Genomic DNA, 24,199 nt, shown 5'->3' on the forward strand with positions numbered 1-24,199 from the left:
TTTCAGAAAGAGTTACTTGTTGCACCAATGTTCTTTATCCTCCCCGCATGGGATTGTAGATAGCTCTCTGTGGCCTTCCATTCTCACGTTGAAAACAGACTTCAATAAACCTGCAGACACAAGGAGCTATTTTTTCAATAAGAAGTCGCTTTCACTTCTGGCCGAAGGACCTTCGGAATGCAGGTGGCTAGAACATCTAGTGAAATTCAGTCACCGCTGAATACGATTTCCTACTACATTTTGGGAACTGATTCATCAAATCTTTAATGAGTTTGATACTCAAGGCCTTGTGCATTTTTTTAAACGTATAGGGTATGGCCTTGTTTTATCCCTTCAGATGATTTTTGGAATAATACCGGCTGTTATGCATTCTATTTTTTCCAGTGCCTTCGGTGTTTTCCACTTTTCCAATTATTGGCGTGTGGAGTGCTGTTACTTCTGCTCCTATTATGCAATGGATGTCCATCCTCTGGTTCTGCACAGATTAGGCCTAGGCCTATGGCATCAATACCGTGGAGAAATGTAGCAACATTTTGGATGCTTGCCATTGGCATCACTAAGTGTGAACTATGGGCTTACCTTTTGCTTTGCTTACTTCACTTGCGTGCAACCTGTGTACAACTGCCGACGGTGCCCTTCCTATTGGGCCTTGGATATCTGCCACTCCACAACATCAGGCGCTGACCCGGATAATGATTTGTTGGTGGGTCTTTTGCCAGCCCATGACCAGTACTGTTCTAGTGATGCCCGTATAATGTGTGCGGCTGCACTTGGAGTGTTGGCATGTTGTAATACCTGTGAGGCTGCCCAGCACCTCTTGCAGGAGAGTTTCATTGAATATCACGCAAGTTGCCCTTTCCTGCTGCTGGATGCACTGGATTATGAGGAATATGAATGTTGATTCGCTCTGCTGCATTGGATGGCATCTCTCTTTATTCTTAACAACAATGATGCCCTTTTGGAGCACCTTGCATTCCAGGGTGCGCGTCATCTTTTGGATTTTTCTGACTAAACTACATATATATATATATATATATATATATATATATATATATATATATATATATATATATATATATATATATATATATATATATATCCAACAAGTAATGCTCCCCAGGCGTGGCTGAATCGTTGTAGCCTCAAACCAAGAGATCACAGACACGGACCAGATTCCTTAGTGCAAATTTATTCGCTTGTTCGCAGAATTGTCGCCATAACGTTTCGGCTCCCCAAGAGCCTTGTTCACATGACGATGACGATATATATATATATATGTAGTTTAGTCAGAAAAAGGTTGCCCTGCATGGGACCGCACACACGGTAAGTTCACCACTTTATTGAGAACTTGCCGGTTACACGGACTCACAGCAGGAATCCTCCCTCGGGAGCCTGACGCGTTTCAAACATCTCGTTCTTAATCATAGGCAAATCACAAACGGAGCAGCAACAGCATTGCAGAGTTCTTATACCAACATCCCGCCCCCATGGGCGTGTACCAAAGTGTCTTCTGGAGGTTGAAGTTCTGCAACGACAAAATAAAACCCCAGTGGGTGTTGCTGACATCCAAAGTTGTTAATAATCCCCAGCAATGAGTAAAACCTTAGCTGACAGTTACAAGTACACTGCCCATGTAGTCCAGCAACAAGGGAACCTCTACGCTCTGTCGGCAACCTCATTGCAAAGTCGCCACAAATCCGCATTTCCTCGCGACAGTGCAGTCCCGCGGCTGAGGCGAGCCGCTATTTATGAGAAGAAAAGGTTGCCCTGCATGGGACCACACACACGGTAAGTTCACCACTTTATTGAGGACTTGCAGGTTACACGGACTCACAGCAGGAATCCTCCCTCGGGAGCCTGACGCGTTTCGAACATCTCGTTCTTAATCATAGGCAAATCACAAATGGAGCAGCAACAGCATTGCAGAGTACTTATACGAACATCCCGCCCCAATGGGCGTGTACCAAAGTGTCTTCTGGAGGTTGAAGTTCTGCAACGACAAAATAAAACCCCAGTGGGTGTTGCTGACATCCAAAGTTGTTAATAATCCCCAACAATGAGTAAAACATTAGCTGACAGTCACAAGTACACTGCCCATGTAGTCCAGCAACAAGGGAACCTCTACGCTCTGTCGGCAACCTCATTGCAAAGTCGCCACAAATCCGCATTCCCTCGCGGCAGTGCAGTCCTGCGGCTGAGGCGAGCCGCTATTTATGAGAAGAAAAGGTTGCCCTGCATGGGACCGCACACACGGTAAGTTCACCACTTTATTGAGGACTTGCAGGTTACACGGACTCACAGCAGGAATCCTCCCTCGGGAGCCTGACGCGTTTCGAACATCTCGTTCTTAATCATAGGCAAATCACAAACGGAGCAGCAACAGCATTGCAGAGTACTTATACCAACATCCCGCCCCAATGGGCGTGTACCAAAGTTTCTTCTGGAGGTTGAAGTTCTGCAATGACAAAATAAAGTCATACTCAAATAGCCCTGGCTATTACGTCTGATTTTGGAAAATACTTTAGTCCACTTGGACCGAATGGGTTTGCTACAAACATTGCAGTACTATCGACATGTAGATAGAGAATCTATGTATGATATGTCACATTTGAGTATGACTCTCATTATTCAAATTGTATTATTTTTACCCCACTGGGGGCGTGTTCTCTTGAAGAGGTGCTGCTATGTTACAGGAGCTTGTGTTATAGCAACCAGAGTAGGGCAGAAACTGTATGTTCATGAATTTCCAGTTTAACTGCGAGATGAGCGGAAGCTTATTAGCTTCATGTTCTTACAGCCATTGAAGTAAGTGGCAGTTTTCTTTATGCCGTTAATTGATACATTATGTATTTAATAATATGTAATTATTCACGAGGATAAATACGGCATACAAAACCTCTGGGAATTGGAGGCAGCATTTTTACGAATAGATGTGTAAAATAATTGTTGAAGATCGCATTAGATACACTTGATTCTGTGGAGAAATCCAGCTTGTATATAAATGTTAGTATTTTTTTCAACTAGAACTTTATTTACAAAATATTTAGGTTACAATGGAAATAAGACTGTTCCAAAATGGCCGCCACTTTTATGTTACAGATTGTTATGTAAGTCTGTCGTCCATGTTTATGTATGCAACATGAAGTCTTAAATTTGTGTTTTTGAGACATTTACTTACCCGTGACCAAGGCGAGTTTCGCCGAAACGCGTTGGTTAATTTTCTGGCTGATGCTCTGTATTATGGAATAAAATACGATCTTTCATTGACGGATGGACTCGTAGCGGTTACTGCTTCCTGACGAGAGTGCAAAAGTACTTTGGTACTCAGTGAAATTGATGTAAATATTCGGGCTGCTTCGGACCCGTAACTGCACCGACGCTGAAAGTGTCCCGGTTTTTCTGGAGAAGTGAAAGTTGATATATATGACTGGCAGTCTTTTACAGTATGAGTATTCACTCTAATGCTTTCTGCTCTAGTTTCTTTGTTTTTATTCCTTTCTTGTATTTATTAATTTTCTTTATCCCTATTTATGCTTTTTAATTTTTATTTTTTTCCATTTAACTTTAGTCATTGAGAGTGTGTTATCTGTGGACAAAAAATGAAGTATTGTTGTCGTTTCTTTCCAAAACATGCGAGCCGTGGTTAGGATTTGAGAATTAGCATTCTAGCATTCAGGGGCACTAGCCGTGTATTTTATTTGCTATGAATTGTTTTGTTGCATTTTATGTATCAATTTGTACCATCAACCCGGTTACTTTTGTTTCTGACTGATTTTCGGCATCTCTTTAAGTAAACACACTCTAAGTTGCAGTATTTCAGTTATGTCTATTAACACTGAGCATTGTGATTGGGTGAACCTTATTTTAAATTGAATGGTCCGGCACCAGCGCGTCAGGTGATCAAGATCGCGGAGGCGATCGAAACGCGTCTGAGGCGGACACTTGTCTGACAATGAAATAAAACGTCAGAATTGAAAAATTTGGAATCGTTTGCTGTCTTTACTTTTGGACGTCAGCATTGTGCGTGGTGAAGAGGTCCTTACCTGTTTGTAGCTCCCTTTGTCTTACTGGGGAGTTCAGGACTTTGTTTCTATATATATATATATATATATATATATATATATATATCTTACCTGCTGGCAGTCGCCAGTAGGTAGTTATAGTTAGGACCTATTTTCCATACAAAATCCGCAACATTCTATTTGGAATAACGTTGGCGCCGATTGACGAATCTTCGTGAAATTTTCCAAACTTTTGGCCAGCTCCGGTCCGCTCCTATCCTGAAAATTTCACGGTGATTCATCAAGCAGGGACCGAGAAAAAAGGGGGGGTCCCAAAACGTGTTTTCCCCATGCATTTTCCCATAGGACCTGTTGACGCAGCTACAGCCCGAACTGCTGAACAGAATTACACCAAATTTGGCAAAGAGGTAGTCCTCAGTTCAGACTCGTGCCTTTTGCTTAAATGGTGTAAATCCGTTCAGTAGTTCCTGAGGAAATTAGAGTTAAAAAGTTAGATATATCTGGGCGGAGCCTAACCACACATCTCATCATGAGATCTGATTGGCTGTCAGTACTTCATCCAAGAAGTGTTGGCAGCCATCGTGGGACCAATATACATGATAGCACCTCATTATAAAGCCTTGCAATTAATAGAAGGTTTTAAGACTTTAGTTACATTATAAATCATTTGTTGATGGTACCATACTCATTTTAGGAATTGTGGTGTGTTCTAAGGTGATTTTATCATGTGAAAAAGCCTTCTGCTGTGATATCATGGATCATGTTTGAGAGAAAACTATTTTCTCATGCTTTTCCCACAGAGGTTTGGAAGGTGATCTATAAGCTAAACTGAGAGCATATTTTCTGTAAATTCACATTATCTTTCTCAGTCATGTGAGAATGAAGTCTGACATTCTCAGTAAAATATGTACATCCAACAAGGGCAGAGACTGTCAGTTGATTCCTTTGTGTTCTACTGCAGCTTCCCAGAGTGTTCTAAAGAACAACTAGAGCGCTAACAGTCCTACTTATGACAAACGTATTGCACACCTGAAGCCCTCTTGATTGGAATCAAGTGGTAACTCTTAAAACATTTAATTTAAAAGGGAACACAATGAGGGGGTTCATTTTGCCATAGAAAGTATGATTAGTACTGCAGAAAGAAAAATTAGGGCACATTTTGAGTGACTTCTCAAATCCTCTTCTATTTCATTAAAAAATTCTGACATGCAGACTGAAACATGCACTTTCAATACCAGCAGCAGACTTCCCTGGTGAGCAGCAGCTTTACTACAGTGATCTAATAGGCAACTAGAGTGCTAACATTCTGAATTTATGGCAAATGTGTGACACATCTGAATGCCTTCTTGATGGAATCAAAGTAAAAAACTGAAAGTATTTCCTACTGAGGAGACTGTAGTAAATGAGGTAATTAGGAAACTTCTTAACAAATAAGTCTCCCAAAATGGCCACCAGAGACAAAAGAGCCCAAATGTAGCCCAAATATCACCCAGATGTAGCCCAAGTATAGCCCAATGACAGCATGTCCCAGAGTGTTCTAACAAACAACTAGAGCGCTAACAGTCTTACTTATGACAAAAGTAGGGCACACCTGAATCCATCTTGATTGGAATAAAGTGGTAACACTTAAAACATTTAATTTACAAAGGAAAAAAATGAGGGGGTTCATTTTGCCATAGAAATTATGATTAGTGCTGCAGAAAGAAAAATTAGGGCACATTTTGACTTCTCAAATCCTCTTTTATTTCATAAAAAAATTCTGACATGCAGACTGAAACATGCACTTTGAATACCAGCAGCAGACTTCCCTGGTGAGCAGTAGCTTTACTACAGTGATCTAATGAGCAACTAGAGTGCTAACATTCAGAATTTATGGCAAATGTGTGACACATCTGAATGCCTTCTTGATGGAACCAAAGTAAAAAACTGAAAGTATTTCTTACTGAGGAGACTGCAGTAAATGAGGAAATTAGGAAACTTCATAACAAATAAATCTCCCAAGATGGCCACCAGAGACAAAAGAGCCCAAATGTAGCCCAAATATCACCCAGATGTAGCCCAAGTATAGCCCAATGACAGAATGTCCCAGAGTGTTCTTAAGAACAACTAGAGCGCTTACTGTCTTACTTATGACAAAAGTATGGCACACCTGAAGGCATCTTGATTGGAATAAACTGGTAACACTTAAAACATTTAATTTAAAAAGGAACACAATGAGGGGGTTCATTTTGCCATAGAAATTATGATTAGTGCTGAAGAAAGAAAAATTAGGGCACATTTTGAGTGACTTATCAAATCCTCTTCTATTTCATTAAAAAACTTCTGATATGCAGACTGAAACACGCACTTTTAATACCAGCAGCAGACTTCCGTGGTGAGCAGTAGCTTTACTACAGTTATCTAATGAGCAACTAGAGTGCTAACATTCAGAATTTATAGCAAATGTGTGACATATCTGAATACCTTCTTGATGGAATCAAAGTAAAAAACTGAAAGCATTTCCTACTGAGGAGACTGCAGTAAATGAGGAAATTAGGAAACTTCATAACAAATAAATCTCCCAAGATGGCCACCAGAGACAAAAGAGCCCAAATGCAGCACAAATATCACCCAGATGTAGCCCACATGTAGCCCAATGACAGAAGTGTGCAAAACACTTATTGTTTGTGTATTTGCAGTTTTATATAGTGCAGACTTGTCAGGTATTGGAGTGCTTTACATGAGCATTGGTTACATCACACAAGATCAAATTCATTTTGGTTGTAGACATGGGGAGATTAAGTGATTTGACCAGAATCACAGAATGTTGAGCTGAAGCAGAAACTTCAACCTGGTTCCCCAGTTGCAAAGTCTGCAGCTCTGGAAGTAACACCACATCCTCTCCACTAGGTGCAACATTTAATCAAGTGGTCAACTGGATAAAAAAACATAAAGATTACAAATAATTTAAAAGTTATTTGTCGCTATTTGAAAACTCAGAAAATATGTCCTCATTTTAGTTTTTTAGAGCACTAACCATAATTTTGATGCAAATAAGACCCTCTCATATATGTAATTTCTAAAGGAAATGCTCTAGGTATGACAGTTTTGATTACATCAAGATGACGTCAGGCGTTCCACACTTTTGTAATAAATATGGAATGTTAGCAATCTAGTTGTTCATTGGGATACTGCTGAGAGGCAGAGGCCAGGGGCACGGACTCTGAAAATTGAAGGCATCTAGGAGAGTGCAGAGGCAACAATTTGACCACACTGGGCAGGCAGGAAGGGCAGTGGCAGCACAACAGACTATGGAGGGCAGTGGAAAGGGGGGCAGGGGCAACAAACCAACAATACAGGACTGGCAAGAGAGGCTGTGGCAATATAACAGACCATTGTGGGCAGAAGGAAGAGGCAGTGGCAGTACAACCATACATGCCAACAGACCCATTTCAGCCAGGAAACGTCCAATGTTTTTAAGCTCAAATGGGCTTTATTTGATCCGTCTCCTGTCTACAATCTCCTTTTTTTCAATGTAACTCAAAGGGGAAAATCAATACCCCAGTTTTTTTCAAAATCTCCCTCTTACCAAGTTTAAAATGTTCACAAGTATGGTACATTGGATCATGGTAGGCAGGAGGAATTGGGGTAGGGACATGGACTCGGATAACAGAGGACAGGAGGGACATGGAGAGGTGCACCAAACTGACCCTACAGGGCAGGCATCAGGGTTTGCAGCAGCACAATACACCACACAGGGCATGCGGGACGGGAGTGCAGCACAACAATCCGTAGAAAGCAAAAGGAAGGGGACAGGACCATGCACATGGACAACAGAGAACAGAGGGGAAAGAGGCAATGGTAGCTAGCTGACCATAATGGACAGACAGGAGAGAAAGCTGCAGCATAACAGACCATAAAAGACAGGAGGGACGGATCAGGGGCATTACAATGGAACAGACAAGCCAGGAGGGAGGGAATAGGGATCTGCACATGGAAACAGAGGGCTGGGGGCAAGGGGGCAGGGCAGGAGCAGCAAGATGACCATGGAGGTCAGGCAGGATGGGCACTAGAAACAAGACACACCATGGAGAGCAACAGTGAGACTATGATGGCATACACATAGACCATGGAGGGAAGGTGGGAGGAGGTCTGGGGCAGCTAGCTGACCACACAGGGAAGGTGGGAGGGGCCATGGCAGCACAGAAGACCATGCATGGCAAGCAGGAGGGTTAGTGGCAGCACAATGGCTATGATGGGCAAGAAGGAGGGTGCAGGGGCATGCACAAACGACCATGGAGGATAGAAGGGAGGGTCAGGAACTGGGCACAGACAAGAGAGTTCAGGGGAAGGGGCCTCACAACAGACCGTGCGGGGGCAGGCAGGAGGAGCAGTTGCAGCACAACAGACCAGGGAGGGCAGAAGGGTGTGGCAGTAAAATGGACCATGGAGGACAGGAGAAAGGGGATAGGGGCATGGTATGCGGACAGGCAGGATGGAGGTGGCAGGGACAGGTTACAATGATCTGACAATGCTAGGCAGGTGGGAGGGGAGTGGCAGCTCAACAGAACACTCAGAGTAGATAGGAGTGGCAGGTCCATGGAACATGGTGGGTAAAAAGGATGGAGCAGGGGCATGCACAAAGACATCGGAGGGCAGGGGGAAGGAGAATAGGGGCAGCAAGCTAAGCACAGAGGCTAAGCAGGAGGTCAATGATGGGCCATAGAATTGGGCAATGGAGGGCAGGAGGAGTGGACTGGTAAATCATGCTAAATGGAGGGCAGTGGCAGCACATCAGACCAAGCATGGCAGGAGGGCGGAGGCTACTCCATGGATTCAGACAACAGAGGATAGGGAGGAGGTGGATGGGGCAGCAAGCTAACTGTTCAGAGAAGGTGGGTATTAGGAACTTTATTGTTTTTAAAATGTGTGTCTGTGCGAACTACTTAAAATATGAATAAGTATGCAGCATAATCTCACTTTTATTCAGGGAGAAGAGGACGTTTGTGACTGTGACTCCGGGCTCACTTGGCAGAAACACCCCCTGACCCTCACCCCCCATCGCAAAATGTAATGCCCGTGAAAAGGGTAGGTGGACGCAGTGTTATATAGAACATAGTCCTGAGAGCACGATTGAAAATGAAAACTAGATATAGTATATGGTATAAACTATGCACCAAAAAGTGTGATATAAGATGAACCGGGCGTGAAATATAATATGAAATACATTGTGCGCAATGACAGATTCATTGGAGAACGCGACATAGCACAGGCACTAGCGCGTGCTATGCGATATGCGCCTTGGAGTGTAATATGCACAGAGCAGTGTTGTTTAACCTAACTAGTCTCTAAAGTTGTATTATAAAATATGTGCTGGGGAGTGTAACGTTGCATATGCACTGTGACAAAGATATGGATCCCAGATTGTAATATGTATGGCATAGCGCTGTGCGTTATAACATAGGCATCGAGGAAGGCACGTTAGATGGGGCAATATAACCCGTGCGAAGGCAAGTGTGGCATGACATATTTACGAGGTGGTGTTACAGTGCACATGGGCTAGAGAGTGTCATAGCATACGCACTAGCTGGTGGAATACAACACAGAGGTGTGTGGCACTCGGCGGGCACTGGTGGGTGTAACACAGCATTGGGCTCAGCCAGGAGCACGCTGTGACTCTCAAGTGAGGTTCGTCTCCTTTCCAGAGAGTAAAATAAAAAGTATTACACATCCGGCGGTGGATGTGGTTTTTATTAACCGTGAGGGGGGTTTCTTGCATAGTTTGGTCGAATTTTTGTCGAATCCCCTTTGAATGGCTTGGTGTGCGTGTGTATTAAATGTGCCCGTCAATAGCTACCCATGTTTGTATAAATAAACGACAAGGGTGTCTACTTGGAGACTACCCACCGGCGGGGGCGCCGGGATTAGGCATGGTAGGGCGTCAGACACGTCAGAGCTTCACTAGCAGTGTAAATACATTCCACGTGGATTGATTGTATGCATAGTCACCTTTTAATGAATATCACGCAAATCGTCATGGTGATAGGTACATAAGGTTTGTCCAGCATGTCCTAGGTGTTTCTATAAATATATATTTTTTTAAATAATAAAAAACAAAGGCCGGTCCCGGGGGATGGGGTCCCCGGGGCCATAAGTAGCCTGAGGAGGGGGGCAACACAGCCCCCCTCCTAAAGAATTTTTTTTAAAAAGGCCATGACCCGGGGGTTGGGGTCCCCGGGGCCGATTAAGGTGTGGTAAATAAAATATCACGCTGTCATAATTTTTCAGATATCAATAAGATCATGCATAAAGCAAGAGGCTGAGTCTGTGGTATCAGATTCATAAAGGGCTTTATTCCAATAACTCGAGTCAAAGGGAGAATATCTCCATCACCAAAAAAGGATCTGGACGGGGCTGAAAAGTATTCTCAATATTCTCAAAACATTATTCACAGAGTACAGTATATATACATTTCTCAATTGTACGTAAGCAAAAGAGCAAGAGAGAATGAGATAAGAGCATGTGGGCGTGTAAGTAGGCGTGAAGGTGGGCGTCCATGTGGGCGTCCACTTGATGATAATGGGTAAATTGTCATGTGTGGGTGGATACCTGGAGATGATTTCGCAATGTCAGCAGAAATACTTGGCAGAGATGCGCGCGCAGCAGCATGACGTGTGATTGACGCGCAACTAGAGGGTGAAGGGGACTTGACATTTAGCTCTACATGTGTAGACAAAAAGTCTGGGGTTATGTCAACCTAATCCCAAATCATATCTAATATCCTATGTTTAAAGAACTATGTTATCCACAAGGGAAGGGCTCTCGGACAGAATCTATTCTATACTGACTGTGTGTGCGTGCACAAGCGTCTAAGTGTCTACACTAAATGCGAGGGGGTAGGAATATTCCATGGTAACAGGGCTATGAATTACTTGCATGAGGACAGAGAAGCCGGGCCTTTTGCTTGGTAACTGGAAGAATGTTTACTTAAACTACTAGGCAGGAATGCATCGGCTGAGGGGGAAGCAGATAATTCGAAGGTGAAATACAGTTCTTGGCAGAGAATAGGCTGATGTCAGGCTTCGTGAGCCGCGCAGAGAATGAGACAAAGTTCATGGTCACAGATGCAGGCTCAGACTGGAGCTTTCAGAGGCAGAAGGCAAGAGGAGTTTCGATGGCAGAATCAGGGCCTACTTGCCTGGACTGTAAAAATGGCATAAGTGAACCATATAAAGCCGGTGGCCTTTCATATTTAGGAATGGAATATCCGGCCTGTTCATGGCGGATCTGACAGAGGACATGTTGACGGTGGACGCACATGTATTTGCGTCTTCATAACTGGAACTGGAGGGAACATACATGTACTTGTGACATGCACATAGAACCGTTGGGGTCCAAGATAGGGGACATAACTGACCAGGAAAATCCACATTTCCACATTCCCTCCTTGTCCCCTACTTGCCCTTCAAGAGATATCAATCTTCATCAATCCATTGATCTGTTCATATAGCATCATTTGTTCTTCTTTCTTCTTCCGTGATCTTGAATGAAATCTTGGTGGTGGAATACACGATGTGGCACACAGACCACAGATCGCTGGTCCACATTGTAGACATAGACAGCAACTGAATAGTATGAGAAGGCCAATACCTAGGAAGGATAGGACCCTCCATCCAAAGGTAGATAATACACTCCAAAACCAACCGGACCAAGTCCAGGTGCCTGGATTCTGGTGTATCTGGCTTACAATCTTGTGAAGGCGAGTTATGGCTTTATATACAGATGGCGAATTTTCTGGTATGAAAAATGCAATAGCTTGATCCGATGACCCTACAAGCTCCGCCCCTATCGGCCAGGATAACGTCAAGGACAAGACTATTTTGAAGCACAACAATCCGCATAGCAGACTGCTCTTCTGTTAAATTGCCTAAGGCGGGAATAGTTTCGTTCACTACTGCTTCAAGGGTTCTGGTTAATCTACGTATCAGCTTACTATTGGTAACTGTACCTATATAGGGAAAGAAACCTTTATTGAAATCTGTGTATTTTTCCCATGCTGCTTCAGTGTAATCGACAATTGGGAGATCTCTCTGCTGTCTATTGTGTACTAAATGAGTATTTCTATGAGAATCAGGAGGAGCTAGGAAAACAGGTGGTAGGAGGAATGCTATGTAACAGGTACCATCCCAATCTAGAGGTAAGCGTATATATGCGGTCTGGCCACATATAAAGTAGGAATGACGAGAAGCTCTAAATGTAGACTTGCCTTGATCACTGAATTTTATTACAGTGGTGCATTTACTATGGCCCATGTGTATGGAGCCATTCTTTCTTATACATAATTCCTCTTTTACTGGGAATACGGACATGGCGGGCAAGATTGGTGTAGTTTCAGATTCAACGTTCAGGATCATGAGGTTAAGTGTAAAATTACCTAATCCATATACTTCATTTCTTAGATCAGTTCCTGTTCTTTTGGGAAGTCCCTCCTTGTTAGGGTAGCAGACTTTAAGCAAAACTAAGTTCAGGTTTCCCCATACCCAGTTGTCTTGATAAACTGCGGAATTCGAATCTAGGGAATTAATCAAACTAAACCATGCTCCACAGGAGCCATTGTGTGTGAACGGATAGAGAAAGAGGGGCAAAACTCCCTTATAGTTCTGATAGGGGGGGGAGTCGGCCACAGACCCAGCAGTCTGTAGCATTGCTAGTCTGATGTGAATGGTGCAGCATCTGAATAAAGGTATTGTTGCGTAAGGCAAGTCGATATGATAGCTCATAGGATGGCAGATCACTAAATGTGTGCTTTATGGTATCATTAGTGGAGGAGTGTAAAAGTGAGGCAATAGGAGGAAAAATAGCATGTAGTATTAAGCTGATACATATTATCGTGATGTACATAAGAGATTGAAAAATTACAGTCACTATACATCTATTTGCTTCTTATCTAGCTCTCTTATTTTTGCTTTATGTTATTGTCCAAGATCTTATGCGAGCCAGAATACATGTTCAACCGCTTCACCACCTAGTGGACTTAATTGATCAAACGGGTTCTGACTTTTTGAATCAAGGTTTAGCTTTGTGGAAACTTCTGGGCATTCTCCTCTAGAAAATGTTGTTCAAAATCCAAAATCCAAGTTCAAAGTTTTTTTTTTCCTTTGTAAAAGAGTGGTGAAGGTGCACTTTGACTTTAACGGCCGTCCCCGTGGTCCAGAGCACTGACTTTGGCGCCTTTCATCCAGGAGCGATGGAGTATTCTTTGACCTGGGTGTTGTCAGGCAAGGCGGCAGCAACCTGCGAACAACAAGAGAGTAGTGCAGACATCAAGGAAGCCAGGTAATCTGTCAGCATGTTACTGTCAACATAAGTAATCTTTTAGGCATTGTAGTGCCCACATATTTTGGTGGTCTACCAAAGACCACTTCATAGGGAGATAAGCCTGTTCTAGAATGAGCTACAATTCGCATGTAAAAGAGGGCAACCGGCAGGGCTACCATCCAGTCTATACCTTTGTCTGCGCAAATTTTTAATGTCTGATTATGTCTTTCTACAAGGCCTGCTGCTTCAGGATGTCGCACACAATGGAATTTCCAGGTATACCCTAACAGAAGGGACACCTGCTTCATTAGTACCAGGACATATTTGTAACCTCTACATCTGTTTATTTGGATATAATCCATTTGGAGCACTTCAAAAGGGTGGTCAGGTGGATGGAATCCACCTTGTTCCATCGGAATGCCTTTACCTGCATTGAATTGGCAACAGATCATACATGTTCTGACCTTTTGTTTCGCTGCTGCACGCAGGTGCTTGTTGAACCATATATTCTGTAAGCTATCTATCATTGCTTTCTCTCCTAAGTGTGCAGGACTATGTGCGGTATTTATAATCACTTGTACCATGGTATCAGGAAGAAACCATGTGGATTTGCCCTTTGTCATCCAACCTTGATCAGTCAGTACCCCTCCTTGTTCTGATCATTTCTTTAATTCGTCTACAGTAGCATGTGTCTGAATGTCTTGTACATCCCTGGAAGGATCCCTAACTGTCATGGCTTTGGACAGTGATAGTATCTGTGATTTTGTCATGTCTAGTGGGGTCTGAGCTGTCTGTTTAGCAGTTCGGTCTGCCAGATCATTGCCTTGGGAAATGGTATCTGTGGCTCTAGTATGTGCTTTACATTTTAGGATAGCTATGGCTGTTGGTAAATGTATTGCTTCCAGTAGGGCTTGAATAAGGGGGCCATGCTGTATCTTGGCCCCATGAGAGGTCAAGAAACCTCTTTCTCTCCACAAAATCGGTGTAAATGTTTACTCTCAGGTGCTTAGCTCTTATGCACGCTTGTGTCAGGGCGATGAGCTCTGCTGCTTGTGCTGACAATATGTCTATTCTTTTAGTCTCTATTATTACAGTATCAGCAGTCACTGCATATGCTGCCACTAATTCTCCCGCCCCTGTCCTCATGCATGAGCCGTCAACATATAGTGTTAGGTCGGGGTCTGGGAGTGCAACATCTGTCAAGTCTTGTCTTGGTTTAGTCACGGTATGTATTACTTCAACACAGTTGTGTGGTGAAACGCTTTCTGTACTGGAGGGCAAAAGGGTAGCAGGATTCAGTATGTTGCATCGTCTGATCTCTATGTGTGGTTGAAATAACGTTGGCTCATAATCCGTCAGTCTAGCTACAGTCAGGTGTTGTGTTTGTGTCCGGTTCAAGAGAACCTCTACTGCGTGTGGTACTTGTACTGTCAGAGGGTGGCCCAGCACTATCGAGTCACTTTGTCTTATGGCTAAGGCCGTTGCTGCAACTGATTTTAGGCACGCAGGCAAAGCCTGTGCTACTGGGTCTAATGTACTAGAAAGATAAGCACAGGGCTCGTGTTTTCCTGCATGATCTTGTGTTAGGACAGATAGTGCTGTTCCATCCCGCTCTGTCACAAAAACATAAACGATTTGTTGTAATCAGGGTTTGCTAAAACTGGTGCTTGACATAAAGCTCTCTTTAATTCTTCAAATGCCACAGTGTGTTCTTGTGTCCAAGGGAGGACTTTAGTAGAAGCTGTATTAGGGGCTTGGACTAATTCCCCTGAAAGATCACAATAAAACATGAGAAAAAGGGGAAAACACCATACCTATTTCCTTGGCTTAATTTCTAAGGGGGCTAATTTCTAAGGGGCTTAATTTCTTAAGGGGCTAGCGGGAAGCGAACCTCCTCAGGGGCCAGCAGAAAGCCAATATTCTCCTCCTTCCCCCCCTTTTTGACAGGAGGAAATCTGAAACAGATTTCACTGCTGTCAAACACTATCAAACCCTGTGTCTTGTCAACACTATTAATCCCTGTGTGTAGCTACTGGGCGTAAGCAAAATTATAGGAGATACACAGCGTATGTGAAACGGCGAGAAATCCTTCAAATTAATGTACAAACCTCATTGTGTTAGCTCATAAGCTGGCCAAATGACATCTCATATGCAAATGTCCCTATTACATGAACCTACACCAACCTGAAGTCAATATTAATGCTAGGAGGCCCTAATAGGAATGCTAAATTACCTAAATATTCGGAAAACCAAGTTTAAGAACAGTTGTTAATGTTGATAATTAATAATTTATCTGCTAAAGAAATCAGTCAATGTGCAATAATTTCCACCTATACAATAAATAGCCTAATTCAAAAACAAGTCAACTTTTGGGGCCACCACTCACAAGAATGAGCTTACTAAAGCAAACTTTAAAAAGGAAATCCTGTCAGATATTTTCTCATTACCCTAAATACCGAGCCTTATTTGTCACTCTGTGGTGGCAGTCCTTATTTAAAACAGGCCTTTCAAGAGTTAAAATGCGAGTGCACAGATCATAATTGTTCCTTAATGTCCAATCTGGAAACATATGACCGAGGCTGCCTGTCTATAAGAGAAAGGCAGTTATGTGAAAAATATTTTAGTCTTGCATAGCCTTTTTCTTTTGTTTCATTCATCTCCAACACCAATTAGACATACACTGATAACGTGTTGTCTGCTATTTTGACAGCATGATAATGGTAATATCATGTCTGTGAAATTTAGTAATTGTGCCAAGCCATCAGTATACCGGGCACAGAAAGCATAGATAATTACACTAACATATATAAATGAGCAGCGATGCGTAATTACAGTACCTACAGCTCAGATGCGAACATTCTGGCCTGCTTAATTTGTCAGGCTTATAATCAATAACTTATTTACCTGCCCTATACAACCCCATCTGGCAGTGGGTCATCCCAATGATGACCGCGTCAAGTCTGACACACAGCAACAATAATCAAAAAATGACGAACACACGAACCTGTCTCTTTTTTTTTTTTTTTTTTATAAAAATGTGCTATGCTTCTTTGTACACAATGTACCCTCATGTCCTAGTCGAAGATGCATCTCACATCTTTCCTCACAGACCCGTAACCACTGGATCATTTATCCAATGCAACTGGTGGCAGCTTGTGGCCACAATTCAAAAATGTCTGAATTTGAAAATCGTTTTTATATAGGCACATAGCCCTTAAAATTCCAAACAAGAGCAACATTTTACTTTCTGACCAGAAGCAATATAACAATTGCTAAAAAATAAAACAAATCTTCTCCATAGACATTTCCTCGGGGCACTTGTTTTGCACAGAATAGAACAAGGGAATCTTTCTCGACTTACATTTCTCAGCTGCCCTGTCTTATCAGAGAAGTTAAAAATAGCCCCTCAGCGCGGCCTGAGCCTGGGCTGCCAGCCATCTTTTTTTTGTTTTTCCTACTCCTGGCCCCAAGGCTCTCCAGCTGCAGGCATTACACAGATGCGATGTCAGAGAAGCCTTCTAAGCAGTGCCCTGTTCTGCTCCTCTCATCGGCCCCCACCTACACTGGCTACAAGGTCAGAATCTGTCTCCGATTTCTGTATCACATTCTGCTCTACACGGCCCCCACCTTCTCCTCACTCTGAAGCTGTCAAAGACAAAAAGACTACTCAACTCCATAAAAACTGCAATAATTCGCTCAATTGAAAAATTATTTTTACATACAATTTGCACTCAGGGGGTCATAATCTTACCGACTTGACCCAGCACATTGGCTCACTGGACCATCAAGAACACAAACCTGTATTCATGAAAAATTTGCAAATTCGAAATACCCACAATTCTTTTTCCAAGCTAAACTTGTCACTAATTATTTTTCGTTAACACTTTGTACATTAGGGGTGTCATCAAATCACAGGAGTTGCTCCTTCTCTAGCTGCACCCCTCTCAATTTCCTATTGACAACGTAGTCAAATGTTGGACCATGTAAACACCAGCTATGCGCTGTTCATTTGGTGGGGGGCTCAAGAACCTTTGGGCTACTATGTAATTAATATATGTATTATAACTGGTCTTTTTACTGGGGCCACTCTTGCTAGGTCCTCTGAAAGGACGGGATAAATACCAGCAACGTCAGTATTTCTTTTTCTGTCAGCCTGCGCTCATTTTACCAGCTCAAATTCCTCCTGTAACATCTCATCTCATCTCATCCTTGGCTTTTCCAGACTCCAGTCCACTTCTCTCTGCTTCGTGAAACACTTACTCTGTCCTTCTATGTCACTCCGTGCGCCAAAAACTCAATGGCATCCTTCCAAGCTGGTCTACATTTCCTCTTTCATAAGAGTGTTTCGTTGTCTGTCTACTTGTTCTGCTTTTACTCAGATACCTTCCTCAACTAACACGTTTTCTCGGGCTTTGTCTGAATCCTCCCTACTTTTCTCTTCTTTTCTGAGCGCTTACTCTGTGCGTCTATGCTATTCTTTACGCCATAATTCAACAGCGTCTTTCTGTGACTGTCTAGCTTTCCTCTTCCACAACTCTTCTTCGACTTTCATGATACATTCGGCATCCCAGGTCCCAGCTACGGGCCATCTCTGACTTTCTGGTAACTCTTTGGTGTAGTCCACCCATAGATCAAGGAATAATATGGCGTCTAAGCCATGCTTGTGATACATAAAGTGCCCTGGAGTGTCCCTAGGAGGAATAGGAACTGCTTCTTCAAGCACCCCTTTTCTAGTAGTAATCTGTCTTAACTTCGAAAAGAGCGGCATATTGACAACTGATCTGATACTTAATCTTGAACACTTTGTCTTGAACACACTTGGTACAAAAGGCACAATAATGAACAGTCATTCATACCACAACATGCAGGACGTTTTTTTAACACATTAGACATTAAACATTAAACATTTTGTGTCCTAAAATGACCAACAGTGATGATCGTCTGCATGACTAAATCACCAAGCATAATTCTTGACCATAACTAGATACCTCGGAATACTTGATATACTGCTAAACAGTACATATACACTGCTAAACAGTGCAGACCGGATTTGTGTACCCAAATCCGTCTTGACCGGCACAACCTATGTGCGCGTCAACACGCCTCCCCGGCGATGGTACTCACCGGGTAGCTCCTTGAAACGGAAGGCCTCGGAGAATGGACTGGACTCGACGACTGCGGACATCGGACCCTCTGGACATCGGGACTTCGAAAACCTGGTGGGCCTCTGTATACCTCGGACACAGCTCTCTCGCAGGTGGGCTCTGGGTAGACAATCTGCGTTCCTCACCGCCTCGTATGGATGCCTGGTCGCAGTCTGTCCCCTTCGGTGGCCTGAGGGAGTTGGCGGGAAAACCCGCGACGTGCACGCTTGAAGTCCATCACGGTTATGGAAGGGGGCAAAACTGGACCTTCATCTCCGGCGTGTGGGGAAAGAGATTAAACTGTTCGGGCGCCATTCTGTGGTAAATAAAATATCACGCTGTCATAATTTTTCAGATATCAATAAGATCATGCATAAAGCAAGAGGCTGAGTCTGTGGTATCAGATTCATAAAGGGCTTTATTCCAATAACTCGAGTCAAAGGGAGAATATCTCCATCACCAAAAAAGGATCTGGACGGGGCTGAAAAGTATTCTCAATATTCTCAAAACATTATTCACAGAGTACAGTATATATACATTTCTCAATTGTACGTAAGCAAAAGAGCAAGAGAGAATGAGATAAGAGCATGTGGGCGTGTAAGTAGGCGTGAAGGTGGGCGTCCATGTGGGCGTCCACTTGATGATAATGGGTAAATTGTCATGTGTGGGTGGATACCTGGAGATGATTTCGCAATGTCAGCAGAAATACTTGGCAGAGATGCGCGCGCAGCAGCATGACGTGTGATTGACGCGCAACTAGAGGGTGAAGGGGACTTGACATTTAGCTCTACATGTGGAGACAAAAAGTCTGGGGTTATGTCAACCTAATCCCAAATCATATCTAATATCCTATGTTTAAAGAACTATGTTATCCACAAGGGAAGGGCTCTCGGACAGAATCTATTCTATACTGACTGTGTGTGCGTGCACAAGCGTCTAAGTGTCTACACTAAATGCGAGGGGGTAGGAATATTCCATGGTAACAGGGCTATGAATTACTTGCATGAGGACAGAGAAGCTGGGCCTTTTGCTTGGTAACTGGAAGAATGTTTACTTAAACTACTAGGCAGGAATGCATCGGCTGAGGGGGAAGCAGATAATTCGAAGGTGAAATACAGTTCTTGGCAGAGAATAGGCTGATGTCAGGCTTCGTGAGCCGCGCAGAGAATGAGACAAAGTTCATGGTCACAGATGCAGGCTCAGACTGGAGCTTTCAGAGGCAGAAGGCAAGAGGAGTTTCGATGGCAGAATCAGGGCCTACTTGCCTGGACTGTAAAAATGGCATAAGTGAACCATATAAAGCCGGTGGCCTTTCATATTTAGGAATGGAATATCCGGCCTGTTCATGGCGGATCTGACAGAGGACATGTTGACGGTGGACGCACATGTATTTGCGTCTTCATAACTGGAACTGGAGGGAACATACATGTACTTGTGACATGCACATAGAACCGTTGGGGTCCAAGATAGGGGACATAACTGACCAGGAAAATCCACATTTCCACAAAGGCCTTGGGAGGGCCAAATTTATTTTTTTCAACAAAAAAAATTAGGGTGCAGGCCCTGGGGGATGGGGTCCCCAGGGCCAATAAATTAGAAAAAGAAGGGGGCCACACAGCCCTCCTTCTTAAAAAAATACAATAAATAAAAGACCGGCATCACGCCGGAGGCCACGCCCCCTCCTTGCAGCACTCTGCAAACGAGCCCCCTGGCCAGTTGTAAGTTGGGGAATTAATTCCCCTTCAATACTGAGGGTCCCAGAGGGCCAACTAGCCCAACAGGTATCTCCAGTATGCTCCAGGTGTTCTGAGGCCACGCCCCTTTTTACACCTCTATGCAACGCAGCTCTGTGGCGCTTACTGGAGGTACCTAGTGGGCTAGTTTGACCCTAGGGACCCTTAGGATTCAAGGGGACTTAATCTCTCAACTTAGAACGGCCACAGGGCACGTTTACACAGTGGTGAAGGGAGGGGACGGGGACGGGGCCTGAGGTGACGTTTGCAGACACGCCCTGTGGCACGTTTTAAGTTGGGGAAATAATTCCCTTTCAATCCTGAGGGACCCTGGGGGTCAACTAGCCCACCAGGTGCTTCCAGTAAGCGCCACTACTCTGCGTTGCAGAGAGGTGGTGCAGGCTGTACCACTTTTTACACCTCTCTGCAATGGCGCTTACTGGACGTACCTAGTGGGCTATTTTGCCCCTAGGGACCCTCAGGATTCAAGGGGACTTAATCTCCCAACTTAAAAAACGGCCACGGGGCGTGTTTACACCGTGGGGAAGGGAGGGGACGGGGCCTGAGGTGACGTGTGCAAACACACCCCTTGGCGCGTTTTAAGTTGGGGAAATAATTCCCCTTCAATCCTGAGGGCCCCTGGGGGCTAACTAGCCCACCAGGTGCTTCCAGTAAGCACCACTGAACTGCGTTGCAGAGAGGTGGTCCAGGCCGTGCCACTTTTTACACCTCTCTGCAACGTAGCTCTGTGGTGCTTACTGGAGGTACCTGGTGGTCTAGTTGGACCCTAGGGACTCTCAGGATTCAAGGGGACTTAATCTCCCAACTTAAAACGGCAACAGGGCGTGTTTACACAGTGGGGAAGGGAGGGGACAGGGCCTGAGGTGACGTGTGCAAACACGCCCTGTGGCGCGTTTTAAGAGGTAGTTTTAATCCCCTGCCCTATTATATACTAGGGGCTTACAGAGGAGGTTATGCTAATCACAGGGGGACCCCAACGCATAGTGTTCCCTAGTGTATGTAGGTGTTTTCGCTGTATTCTGAGTGTCTTTTAACATAGCACTGGCTCTAGGACTGGTTAGTCAGACTCAGTTACCACCAGTATCCGTCTGAAAAAGTTGAGGGTACAGGATGATTTGGCAACAAGGCTTCTTTCTGCTCTTCTGTTTGTTCTTTCTGCACGTTATCCTTCTTCCTGCACTTTTATTCGTCTTTGAGGACTTCTGTTGCTTCTTTCTGCATTTCTTTTTTTTCTTTCTGTGCGTTTTTTCTTCTTTCTTCACATGTCCTATCTCTATAGGCATAGTTAGAAATTAGCATTTAAAAAACCTTTGATATTCACTGAAGAAACCATAGGTTTCAGGCACGTTATAGTTAGGAATTAGTATTTAAAAAACCTTGGAAATTCACTGAAAAAACCATAGGTTTCAGGGGCGTTATAGTTAGCTGGACTTTTCACTTGTACAAAACGATTGAAATTCCCCCGTTATAGTTAGTTCAGCTAACTATAACTCGCGCGCCCGCAATGCACTGCTGATGACGTCACATATTACATCACTCATGACATGGTCAATGACATCACTCATGACATCACTCATGACATCTCAAATGACATCACTCATGACATCACTGATGACATCATCCTTTTGATAGAGTGGCAGACTTACTCTCCCCCTAGTATAACCTTTGATACACACATTCAAAAATAGAAACTACAATTTTCAAAACAATGGACATACCAATACCAGTTACAACAACCTATTCAGTAATTCTAAGATCCACATACACATCCCCTCATACACCAACAGTCCTATACAGTCACTCATACATGTACTCACTCATCATATGTACTCATACACCTATACATCCTGTTACACAACACCACTCATCCATAGAGTTACTCACACACATAGTCACTCATGCTAATAAGGAATCAAACATCCATTTACTTGCATATACAGTTATACACACACCACCACTTACTTCTACAGAAACTTACACATACTTAGTCTTTTAAACAATCACTTATAGAAACAGATACGTATTCATACAGGAACTCCTTCAATCTCTCACTCTCACATATACTCACTTATATACACCAATAGTCAAATATACTAGTTTAAAACATATTTAGTTACTCATAAAGACACTATTGAGACAGTCATTCACTCACTAACACACCCATGCACACACTCATCCACCCATACAGTCCTGCACACATGCTGTCTTCAACACATACAAACAGTGAGTCACTATTCATGCACCTATGCACTACGTAATACCCCCCACCGAACCATACAGACACTCAGACACTCATACTGATACTCAAAAAACCAACTAATAACCTATATAGACACTCATGTAGCTACTCACCAACCCATGCAGCCACTTATACACAAAGTGAGAGACTGATACAGATATTTACATATTTAAACATTGCTCACGAAGCCATGTATTCACTAAGATACACTTAATCAGTCAGTTATACAATCAATTTTTCAAAAACAAATGATCCATTTAGATACTTATATACCCATTTATTCTTCCATCGACCTTGAGATATACATATATAAAACATATGTAATTTTCAGAAAAACACACATTCACTGGATGATATCATCAGTGATGTCATCAGTGATGTCATTTGAGATGTCATCAGTGATGTCATGAGTGATGTTACTGACCATGTCATGAGTGATGTAATATGTGACGTCATCAGCAGTGCATTGCGGGCGCGCGAGTTATAGTTAGCTGAACTAACTATAAAGGGGGAATTTCAATGGTTTTGTACGAGTGAAAGTCCAGCTAACTATAACGCCCCTGAAACCTTTGGTTTTTTCAGTGAATATATATATATATATATATATTCCAAAATTATGTTGGCTGTTCCCAAGCCACTTGTACGGCGGGCACTCGGCAGGGGTAGCCACCCCCAACAGATCCACTCGAAACCGCTGCGTCTCACTTTCCCCTCACGGGACGAAAGAACACTGGAGCCGAGGCCACTATAGAATGCGTGTTTATTAACACCAGGTCCGACGCGTTTCGGAGTTACAAGTCACTCCTTTCTCACGGGCCGTGAGAAAGGAGTGACTTGTAACTCCGAAACGCGTCAGACCTGGTGTTAATAAACACGCATTCTATAGTGGCCTCGGCTCCAGTGTTCTTTCGTCCCGTGAGGGGAAAGTGAGACGCAGCGGTTTCGAGTGGATATATATATATATATTATCTACTGGCGGTCGCCAGTAGATAGTTATAGTTAGGACCCTGTTTCCATAGGAAATCCGCAACATTCTATTTGGAATAACTTTGGCGCCGGTCGATGAATCCTCGCAAAATTTTCAAAATAGGTGGGGCGCTACGCTCCGCTCCTACCCTGAAAGTCTCGGGGGGATTCGTCAAGCGGGGGCTGAGAAAAAAGGGGGGTCCCAAAACGCGTTTTTCCCATGCATTTTTCCATAGGACCTTTAGACACAGCTACAGCCCGAACGGCTGAACAGAGTTACTTGAAATTTGGCAGAGAGGTAGTCCTCAGGTCAAGGAAGTGCCTTTTGTAGGTCTGGTGTAAATCTGTTCAGTAGTTCCTGAGAAAATAGCATTTAAATCAATATATATATGTGGGCGGAGCCTAACCACACATCTCATCCTGAGATCTGATTGGCTGTCAGCACTTCATCCAAGAAGTGTTGGCAGCCATCTTGGGACCAATATACATGATAGCACCTCATTAAAAAGAATTGCAGTTAATAGAAGGTTTTAAGACTTTAGTTACATTATAAATCATTTGTTGATGGTACCATACTCATTTTAGGAATTGTGGTATGTTCTAAGGTGATTTCACCATGTGAAAAAGCCTTCTGCTGGGATATCATGATTGAGAGAAAAATATTTTCTCATGCTTTTACCACAGAGGTTTGGAAGGTGATCTATAAGCTAAACTGAGAGCTTATTTTCTGTAAATTCACATTATCTTTCTCAGTCATGTGAGAATGAAGTCTGACAT

The 24,199-nt window shown here is 43.4% G+C and overlaps 1 protein-coding gene across 1 annotated transcript in view; it reads left to right on the forward strand.

Annotated features, from left to right (window-relative positions):
• Positions 1-1,591: 1,591 nt before the first annotated feature.
• LOC146863641 (extracellular calcium-sensing receptor-like) overlaps positions 1,592-24,199 on the forward strand; it is a 157,088-nt gene continuing 134,480 nt past the window's right edge. The window contains exon 1 of the mRNA XM_085636647.1: positions 1,592-1,788. Within this exon, the coding sequence (XP_085492773.1) occupies positions 1,592-1,788 (197 nt within the window). The remainder of the gene's footprint in view (positions 1,789-24,199) is intronic.

This window comes from Triturus cristatus, chromosome 2_1 (assembly GCF_964204655.1).
Source record: "Triturus cristatus chromosome 2_1, aTriCri1.1, whole genome shotgun sequence".
Classification (NCBI taxonomy): Eukaryota; Metazoa; Chordata; class Amphibia; order Caudata; family Salamandridae; genus Triturus; species Triturus cristatus.